Source organism: Microtus ochrogaster, unplaced genomic scaffold (assembly GCF_000317375.1).
Source record: "Microtus ochrogaster isolate Prairie Vole_2 unplaced genomic scaffold, MicOch1.0 UNK85, whole genome shotgun sequence".
Classification (NCBI taxonomy): Eukaryota; Metazoa; Chordata; class Mammalia; order Rodentia; family Cricetidae; genus Microtus; species Microtus ochrogaster.
Window position 1 is genome coordinate 892,031 of NW_004949183.1, and position 20,572 is coordinate 912,602.

At 39.4% G+C, this 20,572-nt stretch overlaps 2 protein-coding genes and 1 non-coding gene across 3 annotated transcripts in view; 1 reads left to right on the forward strand and 2 right to left on the reverse strand.

Moving 5' to 3' along the window:
* The window catches only part of Mpp1 (membrane palmitoylated protein 1), a 30,662-nt gene extending 18,234 nt beyond the window's left edge, over nucleotides 1–12,428 (forward strand). The window contains exons 6-12 of the mRNA XM_005370668.3: nucleotides 3,674–3,870; nucleotides 5,388–5,494; nucleotides 5,995–6,075; nucleotides 6,644–6,724; nucleotides 9,459–9,661; nucleotides 9,916–9,990; nucleotides 11,372–12,428. Coding sequence (XP_005370725.1) covers nucleotides 3,674–3,870; nucleotides 5,388–5,494; nucleotides 5,995–6,075; nucleotides 6,644–6,724; nucleotides 9,459–9,661; nucleotides 9,916–9,990; nucleotides 11,372–11,548 — 921 coding nt within the window. The 3' untranslated portion in view covers nucleotides 11,549–12,428. The remainder of the gene's footprint in view (nucleotides 1–3,673; nucleotides 3,871–5,387; nucleotides 5,495–5,994; nucleotides 6,076–6,643; nucleotides 6,725–9,458; nucleotides 9,662–9,915; nucleotides 9,991–11,371) is intronic.
* Nucleotides 12,429–13,025: 597 nt separating this feature from the next.
* The window catches only part of Dkc1 (dyskerin pseudouridine synthase 1), a 12,762-nt gene continuing 5,215 nt past the window's right edge, over nucleotides 13,026–20,572 (reverse strand). The window contains exons 8-15 of the mRNA XM_005370671.3: nucleotides 20,084–20,220; nucleotides 19,429–19,572; nucleotides 17,531–17,651; nucleotides 16,444–16,562; nucleotides 15,645–15,748; nucleotides 15,212–15,290; nucleotides 14,256–14,384; nucleotides 13,026–13,837 (exon numbers count right to left, since the gene is read on the reverse strand). Coding sequence (XP_005370728.1) covers nucleotides 13,772–13,837; nucleotides 14,256–14,384; nucleotides 15,212–15,290; nucleotides 15,645–15,748; nucleotides 16,444–16,562; nucleotides 17,531–17,651; nucleotides 19,429–19,572; nucleotides 20,084–20,220 — 899 coding nt within the window. The 3' untranslated portion in view covers nucleotides 13,026–13,771. The remainder of the gene's footprint in view (nucleotides 13,838–14,255; nucleotides 14,385–15,211; nucleotides 15,291–15,644; nucleotides 15,749–16,443; nucleotides 16,563–17,530; nucleotides 17,652–19,428; nucleotides 19,573–20,083; nucleotides 20,221–20,572) is intronic.
* On the reverse strand, nucleotides 19,867–19,997 carry LOC113455683. The gene has a single exon (XR_003376673.1). It is a non-coding gene; the product is annotated as a small nucleolar RNA SNORA36 family (small nucleolar RNA).

The window sequence follows — 20,572 nt, forward strand, 5'->3', positions numbered from 1 at the left end:
CCTCTTCTTAGAATTCTTCTAGTCTGTTCATCCTGCCTATACTTCCTGCCTCTCTACTGGCCAATCAGCATTTTATTAAACCAATAAAAATGACAAATCTTTACAGGGTACAGGAGCATTGTCCCACAGCAGAATATGTCCAGCATCTATGATGCCTTATTACCACAACCCTGACTTATAACATAAGAGAAGAATTTCACTTCATTTTGAAATTTATATAAATTGAACTATATTGTAGGAATTCTTTTGAATGCCATTGCATTTATTCAGAATTGTATTTAAATTAATCATCCAGGTTACTTGTAGCAATAGATGATTCAGTTTCTCTGATTCATTGTATAAATGTGCTGCAGTTACTCATCCATTCTGATACTGCTGAACTTTTAGGTTTCCAGCTTTTTTTGCTATGAACTTTGTTGAATGTGTGCTTTATACCTTTACTTTGGGGGATAGAATTGATGGGTTTTAAGGCACAGGTATGTTTTAATTTTAGAAGATATTGCCAAGCAGTCTTTGAAAGTAGTTGTTCCATTTTATATTCTCAAATATACTTGTATGACACTTCTGTTTCTTCCATCATATTTTTCACCAAAATTTAGAATTGTCTGGTTTTGTTTGTTTGGCCATTATCTTGGTGCATATTATGTCATAATTCTCATTGTATTTCTCTGATAATTGGGAAATGCTTCCTTTACTATTTATATGTTTTTTGCCACTTAAATATACTTGTTTGGTAAAGCTTGAATTTTTTCTTACCAAATTGTGGGAGTCCCTCATATTTTCTGAAGTGAAGAGTCCTTTGTCATGTGTATCTCAAATATGCTCCTTTTTAATTTTCTTCATGGTACCATTAATGACTAAAGAAGATTCTAATTGACTAATGAAATCAAAATTGCTACCTTTTTCCCTCATATAATCAGCACTTTATGTTTGTTTAATTTTCTTTTTGCTTACAAGGTCAAAAGGACACTCTTCTATATTTTTTTCTAAACCCATGTAGAATTAAATTGATTTTTGTGTAGGTTATTGTAAAGTAAGAGGTCAAGGTTTCAATTTTTCCATATGGATATCAGTAGACTCAATACTATAAATTGAAGTAAACATCCTGTTCATATGATATATGCCCCATGACTTTTATCGTAAGTCATATATGTAGGCATATTTTGTGTAGTTGGTCTATGTATTTATCGCTGCATTAAATCTCCATATCATTTTGGAGAAAGGAGACATCTTTATAAAATCCCAGTAGAAGTGATGACGGTGTAATATTTCTTTATTTCTCAGTATAGAAGAGAAATCTTTTAGTATTTTATTGTAAAGTATGTTGACTGTAGGTTTTTAGTTTATTTTTATTATTTTTTTATTTTTTTATTTTTATTATTTTAATTATGTGTCTGTGTGTATGTGCATATGAGTGCAGGAGCTTATAGAGGCCAGAAGTATCAAGATTTCCCTGGAGCTGGTTGTGAGCCACCTAATATGGGTGCTGGGAGTCACACTCAGGTCCTCTGGAAGAGCAGTACTTGCCATCTTAACCATCCCTCCAGCCCTGAGCTATAAGGTTTTTGAAGGTATTCATTAGATTCAAGGAGCTACCTTCTGGTTTCTTTCTTTGTGTGTTACTAGTGACAAGATCATATGATTTTTCTCCATTTTATGTTAATGTCACAAACTTTGTGTTGCTGAATGAGATCCTGTTTGATTGTAACTTCATATCCTTATAATAAATTGCTGTGTTTGATGTACTATTTCATTTTGGATTTTTATATTCTTGATCCTCAGAGAAACTAGAAGATTTTTGTTAGATTTGGGTATTATGGTTATGAGTTTGGAGGCTTAAAATTCCCTGCTATTTGTATTTTGGTAAGAATAACTTATTTCTTGAGCTGTTTCAAAATTTGACCAGAGAAGAACCATAGGATCTTGTCAAATGTATTGATGTGAAATTGTTCATAAGATTACATTTTGAGTGTGTGTATACATATACACGTGTGTACTCTCAGAGACAGTGGAGGACGTTGGGTATTCTTCTTTGCTGCTCAATGACTTATTCCCTTGAGATAGGGTCTCTCACAATTTCAGTTAGGCTGAATGGCCAGCAAGTTTCTGAGATTCACCTATGTGCCACCATCTGTGGGCAGTCATGCTTGATTATCACAATATCCTATTAAAACCTTTTAAATATCGTTAAGATCTTTACTAGTAAATTGGTTTTTGCTTTGGTTTTTAAAAACAGAGTCTTACAATGTAGCTCTGGCTGTCCTGGAACTCACTATGTAGACTAAGCTTGAACTCACAGAGTCCACCTGCTAGAATTAAAGGAGTGGGCCATTATATGTGGCTTTTTTACTAGTAAACTATAACCTTCCTGTTCTTAATTTCATTAATCTTTTCAAAGAGCCAGTTGACCCTTTTAGGTTTTCTCAATGGTGTTTTCTATTTAAATTCTTTCTGCTCATTATTTCTTTTATTATTTGTTTGAGCTTTATTTATGCTCCTTAATGTTATTACCACAGATAACCATAGTCCAACTTTGCTTTCTGTTGCTATAACAGAACATTCTGACTTAAAGCAACTTGGGAGGAAAGGGTTTATTTCAGCTTACATTTCCAGGTCACAATGTATCCAGCTAGGGTTGAAACTCAAAGCTGGAATCTGAGGCTGGAACACAGAGGAATGCTATTTACTAGCTTGCTCTCTTGATTGCTCTCTCCTTGCTTTCTTACACTAGCCCTCTTGCCCATATAATGATGCTGGGATGATGCTGCCCATAATGGTCTGGCTCCTCCCATATCAAGTCATCAGTCAACACAATTTGTAACAGACATGGATGGCCACAGGCCACTCTGAAGCTATTCTTCAATTGAGGTTCCCTCTTCCCAGATTACTCTAGGTTATGTCAAGTTGATTATTAAAAACTAACCAAGAAAATCAGTATTAAATTCTAATATAAATTCTTCTAGTCACTTTTTTCTATGACTTTTTTTTTAATTTTTGACCATTCTGGGTGTTATTTTGTTTAATAATGTTCTTATTTCATATAGTAAGCAGGATTGCCAAGGACATTAGATATTCTACAAGTTGAGTTTTTGTGTGGTAATATACTCAGCAGATACTTAATCATTTATCATGAATAAATAAGTATGTCTTAGGAAATTAAATTGTTTCTAATACTTCACTCTTAAAAATAATGCTTTGATACACATGCTTATCTACATAATCATTACGAGCAGCTCGTTTTATGTAAGATAAATGCATAGTAATCAAGGTAGGGCAAAAATGTCAACGTTTGAAGATGATAAACACATTTATATTGCTAGACTGTCCTCTAGAAAAGGGTTTATCAACTTTACCATATTCATAAGAGTATCTTGTCAAGGAAACAGATCCATTTCAGATGGATGGTAGCAGATCTGTACTCTGAGGTGGACAACTGAGATTCAATAGCTGGCATTTCATGGAAGATACTTTCTTATTAAAAGAATCAGTTTGGGTTCTTTTCCAAACACAACAGTAAGTAGTTAGGAACATCCAAGCTGCACATGTTTGAGTTTCTGCTACCATTCTTGCCTCATTCCTGCTTATTTCCCATTTCCTTACAGTGGGACTTTTTATGTATATGCTCTCTAGCCACTGGTGTTTTTCCTGAGGTATTCTTTGCTTTCTTTTACAGATGTTCATGAGAGCACAGTTCGACTATGATCCCAAAAAGGACAATCTTATCCCTTGTAAGGAGGCAGGACTGAAGTTTATTACTGGAGACATTATCCAGATTATCAACAAAGATGACAGCAACTGGTGGCAGGGGCGGGTGGAAGGCTCTTCCAAGGAGTCTGCAGGATTGATCCCTTCTCCTGAGCTGCAGGAATGGTGAGCTACGTTTGTGCTGGTGGAAAGCCCTTGCTGTAACTAATTGCTTAGCTTCAGAAATCTGTTTTGTGTATATTTTTCATTTTTCCTAAACATATGTCCTAGTTTGCTTTATGTAATGGATAAGGAATGGTTCACAGGAGTTGATATGGTTCATTTTATGGCCATTTATTGCAGGCAAAGGAACTAGTTATAGAGCCCTCCCCCTGCTTCCTGCATACCTTCAACCACTCAGTAATGTTTTTAAGAAAACTTCTAAAACCGGCACATTTTAAGGATGTGTCCTTTATACAGATTCTTGTCCTCCAGTCAGATTGCTCACTTAGTGCAAGGCTGCACCACATGACCATTAGAGTGGTAGAAAAATCCATATCCACTGCCTGTGGAAAATAACATTACAACCTCAAAGATTATTAGTTCAGACCTAATTATTTCTTTTTTTGAGATTATACTATAATTACATAATTTCTCCCTTTCCTTTCTTCCTTCCAAACCTCTCATATATCCCTCTTTATACTTTTTGAAATTCATGGCCTCTTTTTTCACACACACACACACACACACACACATTCCTAAATACATGAGTACAACCTATCCAGTTATCTATCCAATACCAAAAGGGTCAGCTCTGCAAACATACTATAGACCTTTAGTTTTAAGCCAGAATTCTGTTGATCCCATTTCCAGTGATGATAAATAGCACCAAAACACGGGATGTGTTTTGTAGAAATAAATTTTAATGTTAGAGCAACAGAGGAAATACAGTGCAGACCTTGAAAATATTAGTCAAAGCCTTGAGTATGCTGTCTGTGTCTTCTGGGCCATTTTCAGAGCTAACACCTGGTAATGAGCATTGGAAGATCAGGAAAGGCAGATAACTTGAGAAAGACCCAGGAGGACACAAGGTGAAGCTATGGCTCATGACTTATTAATGAGGCATGAATCAAGTTAGTAGGCTGTAAAAGGTATGTTTTTTTTAAAGGGAGGATCAGGTATCATAGCTCAGGCCTGTAATTCAGAATGTTTAAGGCTGAGGCAGGTTCAGTGCCACCTGGGCTACATAGACCCTGTCTCAAAACAAAAGATACATAGAAACATCAGCATAAATTACACAGTGATAGGTGGTATTCTTACTAAAGTTATTGCTTTAGCCATGTATGTGGTTATATATGCATATCTGTGCTTCATTTATAGATTAGAGTTGTTGTATATTTCTTATGGTGAAGTGATTGTCAGCCTGATTTTCCAGCTCTCAACTCAAAGGTGGAAGAATAGGCTGCAATAAGAGGGGGAGGGATTATTTTTTTTTCCACTGCCAAGTACCTGGATGACCACATAAAACTGCGGAGAAGAAAGGAAAAGAAGTGGGTGAGGCCATCTCTGCCTGAAAAACGTTACAGAGTCAAAGAAGTAGGTCAGTCTCAAAACTTAACTACAGAAAAGAAGGTAGGTATTCTAATCTGTCACATACTTTTATACTGAGGACCTACTGAGCTTTGGTCATTTGTTTCTCACAGGAGAGTGGCAAGTGTGGCTCAATCTGCTCCAAATGAAGCTCCAAGCTGCAGTCCCTTTGGGAAGAAGAAGAAGTATAAAGACAAGTATCTGGCTAAGCACAGTTCAAGTAAGTTTTCTGTGGCTCCTTCCTCCAAGGTCCCAGTACCATGAATGTTTCTCCACCTCTTTAACCAGAAGGAAAAAGGTGAGGATGCAGTATGTAATGGAATGTTTAGTATATAGAAAGTATTCCATTTCTTTTAGTTTTCCCTTACACATTTCATCTTCACAAACTCACTGCAGTCAGAAAGACAATGACAATGCCTATTCTGGAAGGCTAGTAGTCTGTCCACTTTCTGCTTTGTTTTATTATCTATCATACTTCCTTATCACATAGAAATATCCAACATCCCTCCCAGCAAACACCCCTAATTTCTGCATGGTCTCTCTCCCTTTATTTTGTTTTCTTTTTTTTGGAGCCAAGGCCTCAGTGCTGGGATTGCAGTCCTGCACCACCACGCTCAACTGTATCTCCTTGCTGGATCAGGTGTTAGCTCCTTAACCCCAGCCAGTGCTTTACCACTCCACCTCTGCAGATTAATATGGTTTGATTTTCTTTGTCTCTAGTTTTTGACCAGTTGGATGTTGTTTCCTATGAGGAAGTTGTCCGACTCCCTGCATTCAAGAGGAAGACCCTGGTGCTGATCGGTATCTTTTCACAGCTTTGCTAATTCAAGAGCACAATTCTGTCGTTATTTCCAATCCTGTATTATGTGTCCATCCTTCTTCAAGAAAGGCAGTGAGGAAAAAATGAAGTGTGGTCTTTTGGATACTTCAACTTCATGTATTATAAAGAAGTTTCTGGATCTTACAAGTAATCTATTTGGATCCAATTCTCATTACAAATTTTTCTCCTTAGCATCTAATTCTTTTAGATTAGGTTTGCTATATTTGTCCACCTATTTGGTTGGCTTACAAAATAAACAAAAAACTACGCAGTAGCTGGTTCCTCTGTGGAAATAGCAATTATGTTCTACATCTTAACTTTTGAGCCTTAGAAAGACTTCTCCTCATGCAAATAGATCCTAAGGAATTGAAGCTACAAGGTGGCCTCAAATCTTCTTGATGGCTCTAAGGACTGTTGTAACATCAAACTATTTTCATCTTGTAGCCACTCTGAGCACTGGGATATAGAAATCCATCTCCCATTCCCTGTATTGTTCCCACAAATGTTTTTGGATGAAAGTGATGGAAGGTTTTCTTTATCCTCATACAGGAGCCAGTGGGGTAGGTCGCAGCCATATTAAGAATGCTCTGCTCAGCCAGAATCCAGAGAAGTTTGTATACCCTGTCCCATGTAAGTATTTCTCAGGTGCCTTACAGGGGAACGTTATGCCTAAGAGACAGGCAGCAATATCATATTACTGAATTTAGCATCAGTATTCTTCTGAAATGTCTTATGGTCCTGTTTTTTTAAATGTTTAATAACGAGCACTGAAATTTTAGGGAATGGGGAGATAAGTTCTTGGAAAATGTGAGGTCCTGATTACAGTCTTTGGAATCCACATTGAAAAGCCTGGCATGGTGGCATGTACTTTGAACCCATGGAAGTGGAGATAGAAGATCAGTAGCTTTCTTGACTGTGCTCAAAGCCAATGAAAAGACCCTATCTTAAAAAGAAAAGAGGTGTACAGCTCCTGAGAAATGTTGCCCAACATCTCCTTTATATATGAACATATGCACCAACACACACAAAAAAAAAAACCCTAAAAATTTAGAAACATAAACATGTACTTATGAGCAGGCTGGGGAGAGGACTGCTAACCCTAACAACATGAATTAGATCCCTAGATTCCACATGGTAGGAGAGAACTGGCTCCTACAGGATGTCCTCTGACTTTCATATGCACGTCATAGCATCTCTATCTCTCTCTCACACACACCAGTGTGTACTTATAATTGCTTGAAATAACAAAATAACTTGTTTTCTTCTCTTATTCCATATAATAGTACCTGTAGTAAACAACATTTTTTAAAAATTATTGCCGGGCAGTGGTGGCACACACCTTTAATTCCAACTCTCAGGAAGCAGAGGCAGGTGGATCTCTGTGAATTCATTCAAGGCCAGCCTGGTCTACAGAGCAACTTGAAAGACAAGTTCCAAAGCTATACAGAGAAACCCTGACTGGAAAAAAAATTGTTGACAGAGGTTTCTGTCCCACCAGGTCCTACTCTGTTTAGTCCCAAGTAAATACACAGAGGCCTACATTAATTATAAACTGATTGACCTATTAGCTTGGGCTTCATATTAACTCTTAACTTATATTAGCCCATAATTCTTGTCTATGTTAGCCACGTGGCTTGGTACTTTTTTCAGCATGGCAGTCACATCTTGTTTGCTCTGTGTTTAGCTTCCTGTGTCTGGATAATGACTGTAGATTGAGCTTTCCTCTTCCCAGAATTCTTGTTGCCCCGCCTCTACTTCCTGCCTGGTCACCCCACCTATACTTCCTACCTGACTACTGGCCAGTCAGCATTTATTTAAAACACAAGTGACAGGGTACAGACCATTGTCTCATGGCACAAAATTAAGACTGTGAATGGGGGCTGGAGAGATGGCTCAGCGGTTAAGAGCCCTGCCTGCTCTTCCAAAGGTCCTGAGTTCAATTCCCAGCTACCACATGGTGGCTCACAACCATCTGTAATGTGTTCTAGTTCCCTTTTGAGGAAGAGACATGGTCAGTCATCCTTATCAACTTAGACTATGAAACCCAATATGGGCAAGTTCAACAGACCTGCCATATACAGGCTGCCCCCCTCATGCATGGTAGAATGTGCCTTAAATCTCAGCACTGGGGAGGCAGAGGCAGGTGTATCTCTAAGTTCAAGGCCACCCTGGTCTAGGATATGAGTTTCAGGACAGCCAGAGGTACACAGAGAAACCTCTCTTGAAAAACTAAAAAGAAAAAATACTAAGCAAGAACTTTTACGTGTATTACTTTATAAATGATTTCTCTGTGCCCTCTACTGTCTACCTAATTTATCTGTTCTTTCCTTCCACCATATGTGGTTCCCGGAGTTGAACTCAGGTCATAAGCTTTCTGTGGCAAGTGCTTTTACCTACTGAGAAATTGCCAGCCCTAACATTTTAACAAAATGTTTAAATCAAACCAATGTGTTCTTCTTTCCATGTCATAAAAAAGAAACAGGGCTGGAGAGATAGCTCTGTGACTGAGTGCTTGCTGTTCTTGCAGAAGACCAGAGTTTGCTTCCCAGAACCCAACATTAGGCATTTTACAACCACCTGTACCTGCAGATCTAAGGTACAGATTTAAGGCGGTCAGTTCATCCCGCAGCGCCAGTTCTGCTTACCAAAAGTGGCCCACTAGGCACTCGCATTCCACACACCCGGCTCCACGCCAGTGAGCCGGGCTTCTTACCCATTTAAAGTTTGAGAATAGGTTGAGATCGTTTCGGCCCCAAGACCTCTAATCATTCGCTTTACCAGATAAAACTGTTCTGCGAGAGCGCCTGCTATCCTGAGGGAAACTTCAGAGGGAACCAGCTACTAGATGGTTCGATTAGTCTTTCGCCCCTATACCCAGGTCGGACGACCGATTTGCACATCAGGACCTCTACGGACCTCCACCAGAGTTTCCTCTGGCTTCGCCCTGCCCAGGCATAGTTCACCATATGCCTTATTCTGGCCTTCATGGGCATAACATACATGTGCACACACACATATAAACTATTTTTCTAAAGAAACCAGATTTCCATAAATTCTCTACCACAGCCTGTAGATTTATATTAAGTTTTAGCTTTCATTTCTAAGTTTCAGTATTCCTGGGTTCGTTGGCTTTATGTGGGAAGAATGATGTAAATATTCTGCATGGGGCTGTCTCTTGAATTTTAAATATATTCTGGGTGGAAGGATTTTCTGGTCTGTACTGCGTCCTAACATCAGCCCTTCAGGAGTTCATGGGAAGAACATCTCTCTATTATCTGCCCCAAACATGGGTAGGGTTTCCATACAGACACTTTGGGCCAAGCCATTAAGAGATGGTAAGGATCAAGAGAGTCCTTGTACACAGATACAACACGGCCACCAAGGAAGAATGAAGAAGATGGAAAGGAATATCACTTCATCTCAACAGAGGAAATGACAAGGAACATCTCTGCCAATGAGTTCTTGGAGTTTGGCAGCTATCAGGGCAACATGTTTGGCACTAAATTCGAAACAGTGCACCAGATTCATAAGCAGGACAAGATTGCCATCCTTGACATTGAGCCCCAGGTGGGTAGGCTCACAAAGGCAAGAACAGTGGGTTCACCCATATAATGGGGGGAGGGGTGATGAAAAGTAGAGCTCCTGGAAACTTGGAAGTTCAGGTTTGCTTCCTAAATTTTTAATGGAGCCAGCCTGATGCAAGAACAGTAGTAACTGGAAACAATGCTAAGTGGTATTGGGGATTGGTAATGCTTTATTAGAATGAATACACTTTAACAGACAGCTGGGTTTGTTGTTTCTTTTTTTCCTTCATTTCCTAGACCCTGAAGATTGTTCGGACAGCTGAGCTTTCACCTTTCATTGTGTTCATCGAACCTACTGATCAGGGCACTCAGGTGGGAAATGGGTCATGCAAGGTGGGTGGAGGTTCACTTCTTCTAGATCATGGTTAGCTGTTTCCTCCAAGGTTAAGACAAAAGGGCATGCATACTTCATTCAAGAGATAGTAATTAAACAAGTCACGCCGTCATTGTCCTAGATAATACAGATGCTATAACTAGCATCTGTTAAGTATGAAAGAACTCCTGAAGGGCTGATGTTAGGACGCAGAACAGACCAGAACAGGACAGTTGAGTAAATCTTGAATCTGATGAGACTCATGACAGAGCAGAGGGAGCTATGAAGGACAGGTGTGGCACCAGAACCACCATGGGGTACAGTATGGCTACAAAGGGAAAGGAGTCTGCAAGAGTGGCTGTTTGTTTTCCTCTATAGCATGTCATTCATTGCATTTTAAATTTTTTTGCCTATGTTTTATAAGTGTGGCAGTTTACTTTGTTTTACTGTAAGAGATTATTTTCTTACTATTGAGAGTCACAATTCTACCATTTGAGGAGGGATAAAAGGAGGATCGAGTCCAGCGCCTTAGTTAAATTACATAGCAAGCTCAAGGCCAGCCTGGGCTAGAGTTCAAAGTCAGAACATATATATTGAGACTGTCACACGAACAAAACAGCTGTTTGTGTTGTGTATGAATTTTCTGGCTGTCCTTAGTTCTTGTTTCCACTGGGTTAGTGGTTTCTTATCATTCATTCCTTTCTAATTCTGTACTTGGGTATTTCACTCTGATGTTAAAAGTATCTTCACCACCACTACCATGGCATTTATTTCTCTATACATTTTTACTAATGCTAAACATTGGAGCTAGAAGCCTATTGTCAATCTTTGTCCTTATCCTAGGATTACAACTCAGTAGTTGTTAAAAATGGCTTTCAGTAGTTGTTAAAAATGGCTTTTTTATGTACAAAGGGATGAGGCTTAAGTGGATGGTGCTAATGAAGCCTATGCTAGGTTGCTACTGGCCTTTCAGAGGGCTCTATTTATAATTAGAATTAATTTGGGATCCTTTAGTACAGTGGTTCTCAACCTGTGGGCCACAACATCTTTGGCAAATACTGTATCAATGAAAATAATTTGATGTTTAGAGGTCACAACATAAAGAACTGTTTTAGCCAGGTGGTGGTGGTGCATGCCTTTAATCCCAGTTTGGGAGGCAGAGGCAGGTGGATCTTGGTTGGCCTAGTCTACAGAGCAAGTTCCAGGATAGCAAGGACTGTTACACAGAGAACCGGTGTCTTGAAAAACAAACAAAAAAAAGGGGGGGGGGAAATAATAGTAGATAGGGAACCAGTTAATATAACCAGTACCTGATCAAAACCTTCCCTTGGCTGCTATGAATTGGGGCTGCTGCTTCAGCTATGGCTCTCTTCTTTGCAGACTGAAGCCCTGCAGCAGCTGCAGAAGGACTCTGAGGCCATCCGTAGTCAATATTCTCACTACTTTGACCTCTCTTTGGTGAATAATGGTGTTGATGAAACTCTTAAGAAATTGCAAGAAGCCTTTGACCAGGCTTGTAGTTCTCCACAGTGGGTACCTGTCTCCTGGGTTTACTAAGCTTACAGAATTGGAGAACCTGTTCCAGCCTCTCCCCAGCATTTGGAATGCCACCCCTCGCTTAAATCAAACAGGGCTGCTTCATCTTCTAGCTATCTGCAACTATGCGAAGTATATCAGTAGGGCTTAAGTCTTCTCACTCAGGCTACTAAAGGGCTGAAGTTTAATTTTCCTACTACCTAGATTTCAAAATGATCTCTGGAAATTGGCAGTGAGTACTATCCAATGCAACTGCTGCACAAACAAAGCAACCGTCCTCATCCCTCTGATGCCTGAGCTTCTTTTACTCTGGATTAAGTATACTCTGAAACTTTCTAAAATGCCAAAAATCTAAAGCTGCTCTAGAGAAACCCTCCAAAGCAATAAAAAAAATCTCTGCTATGTTAAGATGCTGGTGACCTTGTAACTACATTTCAACGTCTGCACCACAATCCCCTAAAAAGCCAGGTTTTATCTTCTTAAACCTACCAGGCAAGATACTTTTCTGGATTTAACATAGAGGTGAGGTTCTTTACAGCAATGTCCTTGAAAAACCTGCCACTGCTACTACAGGTCTCTAAAGGCTGGTGGTTATAGAGCATAAATTATCTTCTCTAGTAGAAGCCACTGTGAGCACTTTTAAGCTTCCTATTAAGTCATACTAGAATGAATGAAAATATATCTTACAGAAACAAAAGCTGAGGGCTAGGGGTGGGACAGACATTTCATACCAGCTTAGGCCCAGGTGCCACAAATGTTTAAAACTTCTGCTGGTATTCTTGGATTTGAACACGTTTAAGCAATTATTTGTAACACACCCCCCTGTAGTGATGAGGCAAGTAGGTCTGCTTTTCGTCCGGCCCGGCTAGCTTTACACACGAAATAACAACACACTGATGTAGGTGGGTCATCTATCTGTTACTTCCATTGGTTAATTAATAAAGAAACTGCTTGGCCTGATAGGTCAGAACACAGGTGGGTGGAGTAGACAGAATAGAATGCTGGGAAGAAGGGCAGTGAGGGCAGACGCCATGGATCCAGCCACCAGGTCAGACATGCTGAATCTTTCCTGGTAAGCCACCACCTCGTGGTGCCACACAGATTACTAAATATGGGTTAAGGAAGATATGAGAGTTAGCCAAGAAGAGGCTAGCTAGATATAATAGGCCAGGTAGTGTTTAAATGAATACAATTTGTGTGTTGTTATTTCAGGTGTAAAGCTAGCCATGCAGGAGCCGGGCAAGACCAAAAGCAGGCCTGCCCACAGCTCATCACTATACCACCCCACCCTTTCTCCCTGCTTACCCTGCAGTCCACACCAGAACTGGCAGTTTCTTACCAGCAAAACAGTTATACCCCCCAGCCTCACTGACACACTACATAACACATCTACTTTGGAGAACAATGGGTTTGTATTAATCCCCCTTGAGAGCAGCTAACTGCATGTGATAGGCTCCAATGCCAATATAAGACACAAAATTGCTAAAGGAAAAGCAAATTTCAAATAGGACAGAGAGATTCCCATTTTTATTAAAAATATTTTCATTTTTGTTCTGCCAGCCTAAATTATTATCAGTAAACCCAACAGAAATACTTTTAAAAAGTTACAAATCACATTCTTCTCCCAGCAATGAGCAAATCCATTCTTCAAAAGAAAATGAACATTAAAACAGGAGGGTATGGGAATGCTTTGGCTTCCCCCTACAAACACAACACCACACAGAATGCTAGCCCAAGCACCATGGACACCACAAGACCAGCAAGACACATACCAGACTAAAACAGCCCTCACAGGATACTGCAGATAAGAATTCCCCAGTGAACATGGTTTAATTACATTTCTTCTTTTACTCATAGAAGGTCCTGTGCTATTTTATTCAGCAGATTTAATTTTTACAAACATTAAAAAAAGCAAACTAGGAGAGGACTATCTATGGCATTGTTTAAAATGGCCACTAATAAATAGCTGCAGACAGTTACTAGGCAGTTTCATGTCTGAAGGTGTGTTCCCCCACTCAAGCAGAGGGGTCAGTGACAAAAACCTGCTTTTCATCTCGCATATCCTTAAAACAGGACAGGACAAGATGGCCACACCCTAACCACTGAGATCACAAGTGGCAGCTAAAGTGTACCAGAACTCTGTATTCTGTTTGGGACCTCTGTTCTACTCCCTCAACAAAATGTTTTCTCAATAAGGCTTTCATTTCTTTTCCCAGCTTGACGTAATGATTCAAGTTGCTTTTACTATTCAGACATATCTTCCACCACTTTTACTTTCTTCTTCTTTTTCTTTTTGCTGGTATCACTGTCCTAAAGAAAGAAAAAAATTAAGTACCCATTGCCAAAACATTTATAACTCTTCCCAAAAAAAATCTTGTAAATTACAGAGAAGTCTGTTCAGGATCTTTAAGGACATTTGGGATTAAACAAATTTTGCCTGTGAACTACTTCTCAGTAAAGTCCTAGAGGTCTACTTTCACAAGGGCATTGAGCAATTAAGATACACTCTTCCCCACCAACCAGCAACATAATTCAAATCAAGATCCATTGCTCTAAAATGCTGGGTGCTCCTACTTGTCTGTCCACAGAGGGGCGGGGGTGTGTGGACAGATAGGGAAAATCCAAAATACAGGGCGGCCCAAAAGAGGAAATGGTGGAACCCCATTCCTGCACCACAAACCCTGTCAAAGACTCAGCCAGCACAAAGGTACCCAATGTTTACACATACCCCATGTCCAGCTTCGCCCCCACTTTCTAGCACAGTTTTAGGCTTCTTATCCTTCTTATTCTTCTTTTCCTTCTTCATTAACTGGGAAACTACTGGAGAGTTCTCATCACTTTCACTCTCCCGCTTCCTCTGAGATAGAAAAATAATTCATCCAGTTAGAAATGTTGGAAGTTACCAAAAAAGATTCCAAGTAAACCCAGCAGTAAATTTTGTGTCTATAGACTTGAATAGTGCCTGACTTATTAAAGATTTGAAGACAGTATCTCACTAAATAATAGTACAGAGTAAACCATGGGACATAATGGGTGTGCCAAAGCAGTTTGGGGTAAAGAAGACCTTAAAAACGCTGCCTAACTAACTAAACTAACTCCTTGCTCTCTTAGGTGCTCAAATAGGCACAAATCACCAGTTCAACCCACATAGTTTATTACTAGTCACCCAGGTTTCTAACTGCAGACATAGCATTTGGGATTATAATGACAGTGGCCCCCAACCTTGGGGAGCCAAGTTATCAACATATTCTTCACTCTTCCTTTAAAGAGTAAGCTAGTATTGACTAAAGATCTTTGTTGTTATCTGACAATTCTGCCCCCTGCTGAGTTTACTAAGGGCCTCTGACTTCAGCACATTTATACTACCTATCATTTAACCCAGGGTAAAGGCAAAATGTATCACACACATTCCATACAAGGTTATTGCCACAGCGGAGGTAGGAGCCTAGGACTGATTCGATTCTTAAGCCCTCACTCCCCCTACAGCAGACATAACACAACCTCAAGTATCAAACAATATTTGTGTGTGGACTACAGCATGGATAAAGCCTTCCTTGGTAGCTAAGACATTTTTTTTTATTAGTTTTCAAGACAGAGTTTCTCTATGTAGCTCTGGTACTTGCTCTGTAGACCTGACAAGCTAGCCTGGCTTAAAGCACATTTCAAACAAGTCATACCACTTACTTTTATGACTTTTACTGCATCAGCAGTTAATTGAGGGGTTTGTATTGCTTCAGCAACCAGTGTTTTCCTGCCAGAATCACTGAAAGACAAAGAGGTAATATGAGTTTAAATTCATGGAAGAGCTTTCCATGGTGGTTCTATCATGTCACGTGCCGTTATTCAGTGATACTGGGCAACCCTAAAGGGATTCTCTCCATAGTCCATACCCTGACTAGTAGGTAGAACCAAGCCTGTATAATACTAGTTACCTAGGCTTCATAGAGCAAAAGAAGGAAAAGAAAGCTGAGCTGCAGTGTTAGGACCTATGGCCTAGCATTTAGCAGCTGCCCCCAAATGAAAGTTTCCAACTCCCCTTGGCTATCTGGTTTCCTGTCTCACTTATTATCAAAGAGCAAATGGTAAGTATCACCCCAGTCCCAGGCACTACCCTTACCTGTAGTCAATGTAGTCCTGTTTCCAGGTGGCAGGGGTGTTATCTGTGGGTTTGCCATGCTTGTCCAGAAGGCCCTGCTTGATCATCATCTTCTTCTGACTTGCCTAGAGCATTTCAAACATTAGATTATTATCAATACAAGAAGTAGCCACGGGGGCTGGAGAGATGGCTCAGTGGTTAAGAGCATTGCCTGCTCTTCCAAAGGTCCTGAGTTCCCAGCAACCACATGATGGCTCACAACCATCTGTAATGAGGTCTGGTGCCCTCTTCTAGCCTGCAGATATACACACAGACAGAATATTGTATACATAATAAATAAATATTTTTAAAAAAAGAAGTAGCGAGTATGTTCACAATATCTAACTTTACAATGGCTTGAGTGAAAAGACCTTCCCCAGATCTATGTAGCTTTAATCCCAGCACTCAGAGACAGAGGTAAGTGGATCTCTGAGTTCAAGGTCAGCATGGACTACAGAACGAGTTCCAGGACAGCTACACAGAGAAACCCTGCCCAGAAAAACCAAGAAAAACTTTAACTGTGGATACTCCAGAAACCAAGAGACCTCCTTCACATTTGACAGTCATAGTTCACCACCCAACAGTGATGATTTAAGTAATGCCCAACTGTTTCAATCAACTATACTGAGAATCTCTAAAGTCCAAGATAGGGCATGCCTCTGCTCACTATCAATTATCTAGAGCCCCAAATAATAAAAGGCTATGGCAATGGAGACGCACAAAGAGCTACATGAGTAACACAAATATAACCCAGCAAGGGCTACCACCCAGTACCACTTACCTTTGGACCCAAACCCCACTTCCGAGGATAAGTGTCTCTCTCCATGATCACCCTCTTTATCTTGGCTACTATACCATGATCACAGGTAGAAATCACTGCTGTAGTCATCAATGCAATAGCTGTAGGCATTAGAAAGAGAAAAAAGAATGATTTGGTCATGAGTTCTACTGTTTTATGCCTTTTCAGAATTCATAAGTCCTGAACTCTATTACCTTAACTGATGCTTCTTTTGCTCAGGATGTATGTATAGAAAAAAGTCTCCACAACAGCAAGAAACATTTGAAGTAATATTAAATTTACCAAATTAAAAACTACTCAACAAAAGCAACTGAAGAAACATGTAACAAGGCATGTACCTCTGGACATGTACAGCAATGATGTATATACTGCCCTCAGGTCCATAGAACACTAAGTTTTAAGAATCTGTTTTCTGCTAGGTATCAGAATGGACTTTACACAGATATCCCACCCCCATCTATTCATAGAACTAAGACAAGGGATCCTAGTGACATGACTTATTTCTGGTACAAATTAGGATTATTAAATGAATAGCTTGGACTTATTGAGAAGGCCACAGAGCACTGTTAAGTTTTAAGAGATATCAATCCATTAGTAGCTAAGCCTTTACAAATTAAAGTCACTGATTCAGGCAATGGTGTCACACAACCTTTAATCCCAGCACTTGGGAGGCAGAGGCAAGTGGATCTGTGAGTTTGAGGCCAGCCTGGTATACAGAGTAAGTTCCATGACAGCCAAGACTATACAGAGAAACACTGTCTTGAAAAACCAAAAGTCACTGATATGAACTACAAGTAGTGAACTAAAATCTCTCTTTCATTCATCAGACAACCATGACTACTCTTGCTCTTGGAGTTTCACAAAAGAGCCAAGAACATATAAATGTGTAACACTTCTCCTTAATCTGTACCTGACTAACATGTCTATTCATAAATTACCTATACAAAGCCCAGGAAACACCATTAATTAGATAAAACTGAGGGACCATGACACAGGACTGGCCCACAATAAGCCTACCTTTGAAGGTACAGAGCCCCAACTCCAGAAATGAGAGGCACCCCCTCCTTACCTATGCAGATCGCTTCCCCCTTGGTGGTAATGACCACAATCTCCTGGTTGACCTCAATGCCATCCTCATATCGGAGAACACCAGGAAGCATGATCTTGGCCCCATAGCATATAGCATTCACCTATAGAGACAGTATCACATGTGGTCCAGATGTTATTTTCCAATATTCCTGTTCCACTTCCATACCAGAACAGAGGATGACTATAAGGGGGGAGGTAGCCTGAGAGTGGGAAATAGGAATAATAACACTGATAGTCTATCAACTACAATGGCGTATGAAGGAACACAGAATAGTAACAAACACTATCATGTACTAGCACTGCTCTAAAATTTTCACATAGACTACAAAATACTAAAGGAAACTTTGAGCTCCAAACACATATACACATATCACAAAACATATATAATAAAAATAAGAAGGCTTCTTCTATTTCTTCACTGGTCTATACAGGTAGGGTATTGAATTCTACTTTTATCAGATGGCCCTAGTCCAAGGGGATCCTTGACCTTCATAGGCCCCAGGTATGCATGTGGTACAGACATACATGCACATAAAATACTCATACACATAAAACAAAATGAATCATGTCTTAGGGGGCAAGATAAATGACTTAGCAAGTAAAGGTACTACCCAAGTTTGACCATTGGAATTCACATGGTGGAGAGAACCAACTACCAAGTTGTCCTTGACCAACCTCCGTGCATATGCAAGTACACACAAACAAATAAAGCATAATTTAAAAAAAAAACCTGCCTCAGAGTTTTCTATCAGAGTGCTCTTGAATCTGTCAGGAAAAAATAGTGCATTTGCTAGAGATAAAGCAATAACAAACACCCAAAGCAACTTGCTAACAAAATTACCAGACCTGTTAAATCACATCCACATTTTTATATGGAATTTATTAGCCAATAATTACAAATTAAGGCCACTTCTCCAGTTCTGTGACCCCCCCTTGCAATGCATGTGTAAACCTCTTATCATCTTATCTTTACTTAAATAGGTCTCTTGCTGACCAATTCTAACTTCTCTTTTAAATTCACTCAGAAGCCAACAGTCTGACCCCAGCACAAGGGCATATCACATTTACACAATTATGGTTAAGCTTTTTCAGTTCCTGTTAGTGTCACACGTTAGTATTACCTCTTCAATTTTTTTCCTTGATTATGAACTATAAGTTTTCAGAAGACTTATACATATTTTAAGATTTAAATATACAGAAATTTGTCTTTCAAAAAAATTTTATGACTAAATAACATTTATTTAAATTATTAGGACCGTTTTTGATTATAAGGTGATATAGAGAATACACAATTAAGAGCTGATGATCGGCTCAGTGAAGTTTGGATTATGTTTTCTCAAATGATAATGTACTTCAACAGAAGCACCAATTCACTGAAATCCCTACAGGGTAAATACCATATCTCTGAAACTCTCTAGTCTTAACCTTTACCTATTGACACAATCTTTTATAGCAACTTAAATAAATCAAGATTATTTTAGGCACAGAGAGAGCAACAAATTAAAGGAAGGCATTTTTTTTTTTAGGTATCACTGATAGTTTAGTACTTGAACAAAATTGCTTGACAAAGACTCTTTCAATGATAAATTTACATTATTGAAATTCTACTTTAGAGTGAAAATATATATATACACACACACACACACACACACACACACACACACACACACATACACATTATACCTGGGTTTAACCTAATTTAACAAACCTAGCCATGAATGTTCCTATTACTAGTGGCACAAAGAGAAATCTATAAAACTAAATGGGGGAGGAGTAACCACAATGAAAATAAAAATACATAAATATGACTTCATATATTAACATTTCATCTTTGGAGCAACATTCTCTACAAACATGAACTTTTAATCTATAACTTACTGCACTATCTTTCATAACCAGACGTTTATGAGATGTCAGCAGCTTTTCCAAAGGGTAAACAACACGCCGCAAGTAAGTCTCATCCTTATGGTTATCATACAGCCACTGAGCATCAAGTATATCATGCATTGTCACCATATGGTCCTGAAAAACAGTCAGATAATAAATTCTGTGTCTTCATACTGTATAACAATCCATCAGACCCCCAAACTTTTTACACCTGAATGTAACTACGCATTATTTTCTAGTTCAGGCTCATTATGAGACTTTGGAATCTCCTTTGGGGTATTTGTACATGTTACCATCTTAGATCTAGGTAGGCACTCCATTTTTGGTACTGTTAGGGATGCAATCCAGGTTGTGTGCAAATGTTTGCCAAGTGCTCTTAGTGTGCAAATGTTTGCCAAGTGCTCTTAACACTCAAGCTCTAATTAAGATTGGTATAGACTAGGAAGTGTATGAATAGAGTAATACTCACTATTCAGTCATTTCCCTTAGCCAATTTCAATGTGCCAAATTTAATTAACAAAACAGGGAAGCTGCCCTGACCTGAAATCAACACTTTGAAATCTTTCATTAAACGATATAAAATAGACTTCTACCAAGGGCAAAGAGTCTAAGAATCAGTTCTAAAACTAATCCCATAATTGCATACCTTTTCACTCATGACTCCAGAACGCACCCTCCGAAGTTCCTGCATCTGACCACCAACCCCCAGTAACAAGCCAAGGTGTACACATAGTGTCCGAATGTAAGTGCCAGCTTCACAGCTCACCCAAAAGATTCCTAAGACAAACACAGAAACACAAATAGCACCTATTTTCTAGAGTAAATGCATGATTTTCCCCCCTCCAATTGAACCATTATGATTAGAGAAAATCCTGGACATGGTGGTACCCAACTTTATTATCAGGAGACAGCGACAAGTGGATCTCTGTGAATTCATGGCCAACCAGAGCTACATAATGGAGAAACCCTATCTAAAACAAACTAACAAAAAGATTAGAGTTAAGAGATACAGGGAAGCCGGGCGATGGTGGCGCACGCCCTTAATCCCAGCACTCGGGAGGCAGAGGCAGGTGGATCTCTGTGAGTTCGAGACCAGCCTGGTCTATAGAGCTAGTTCCAGGACAGGCTCCAAAGC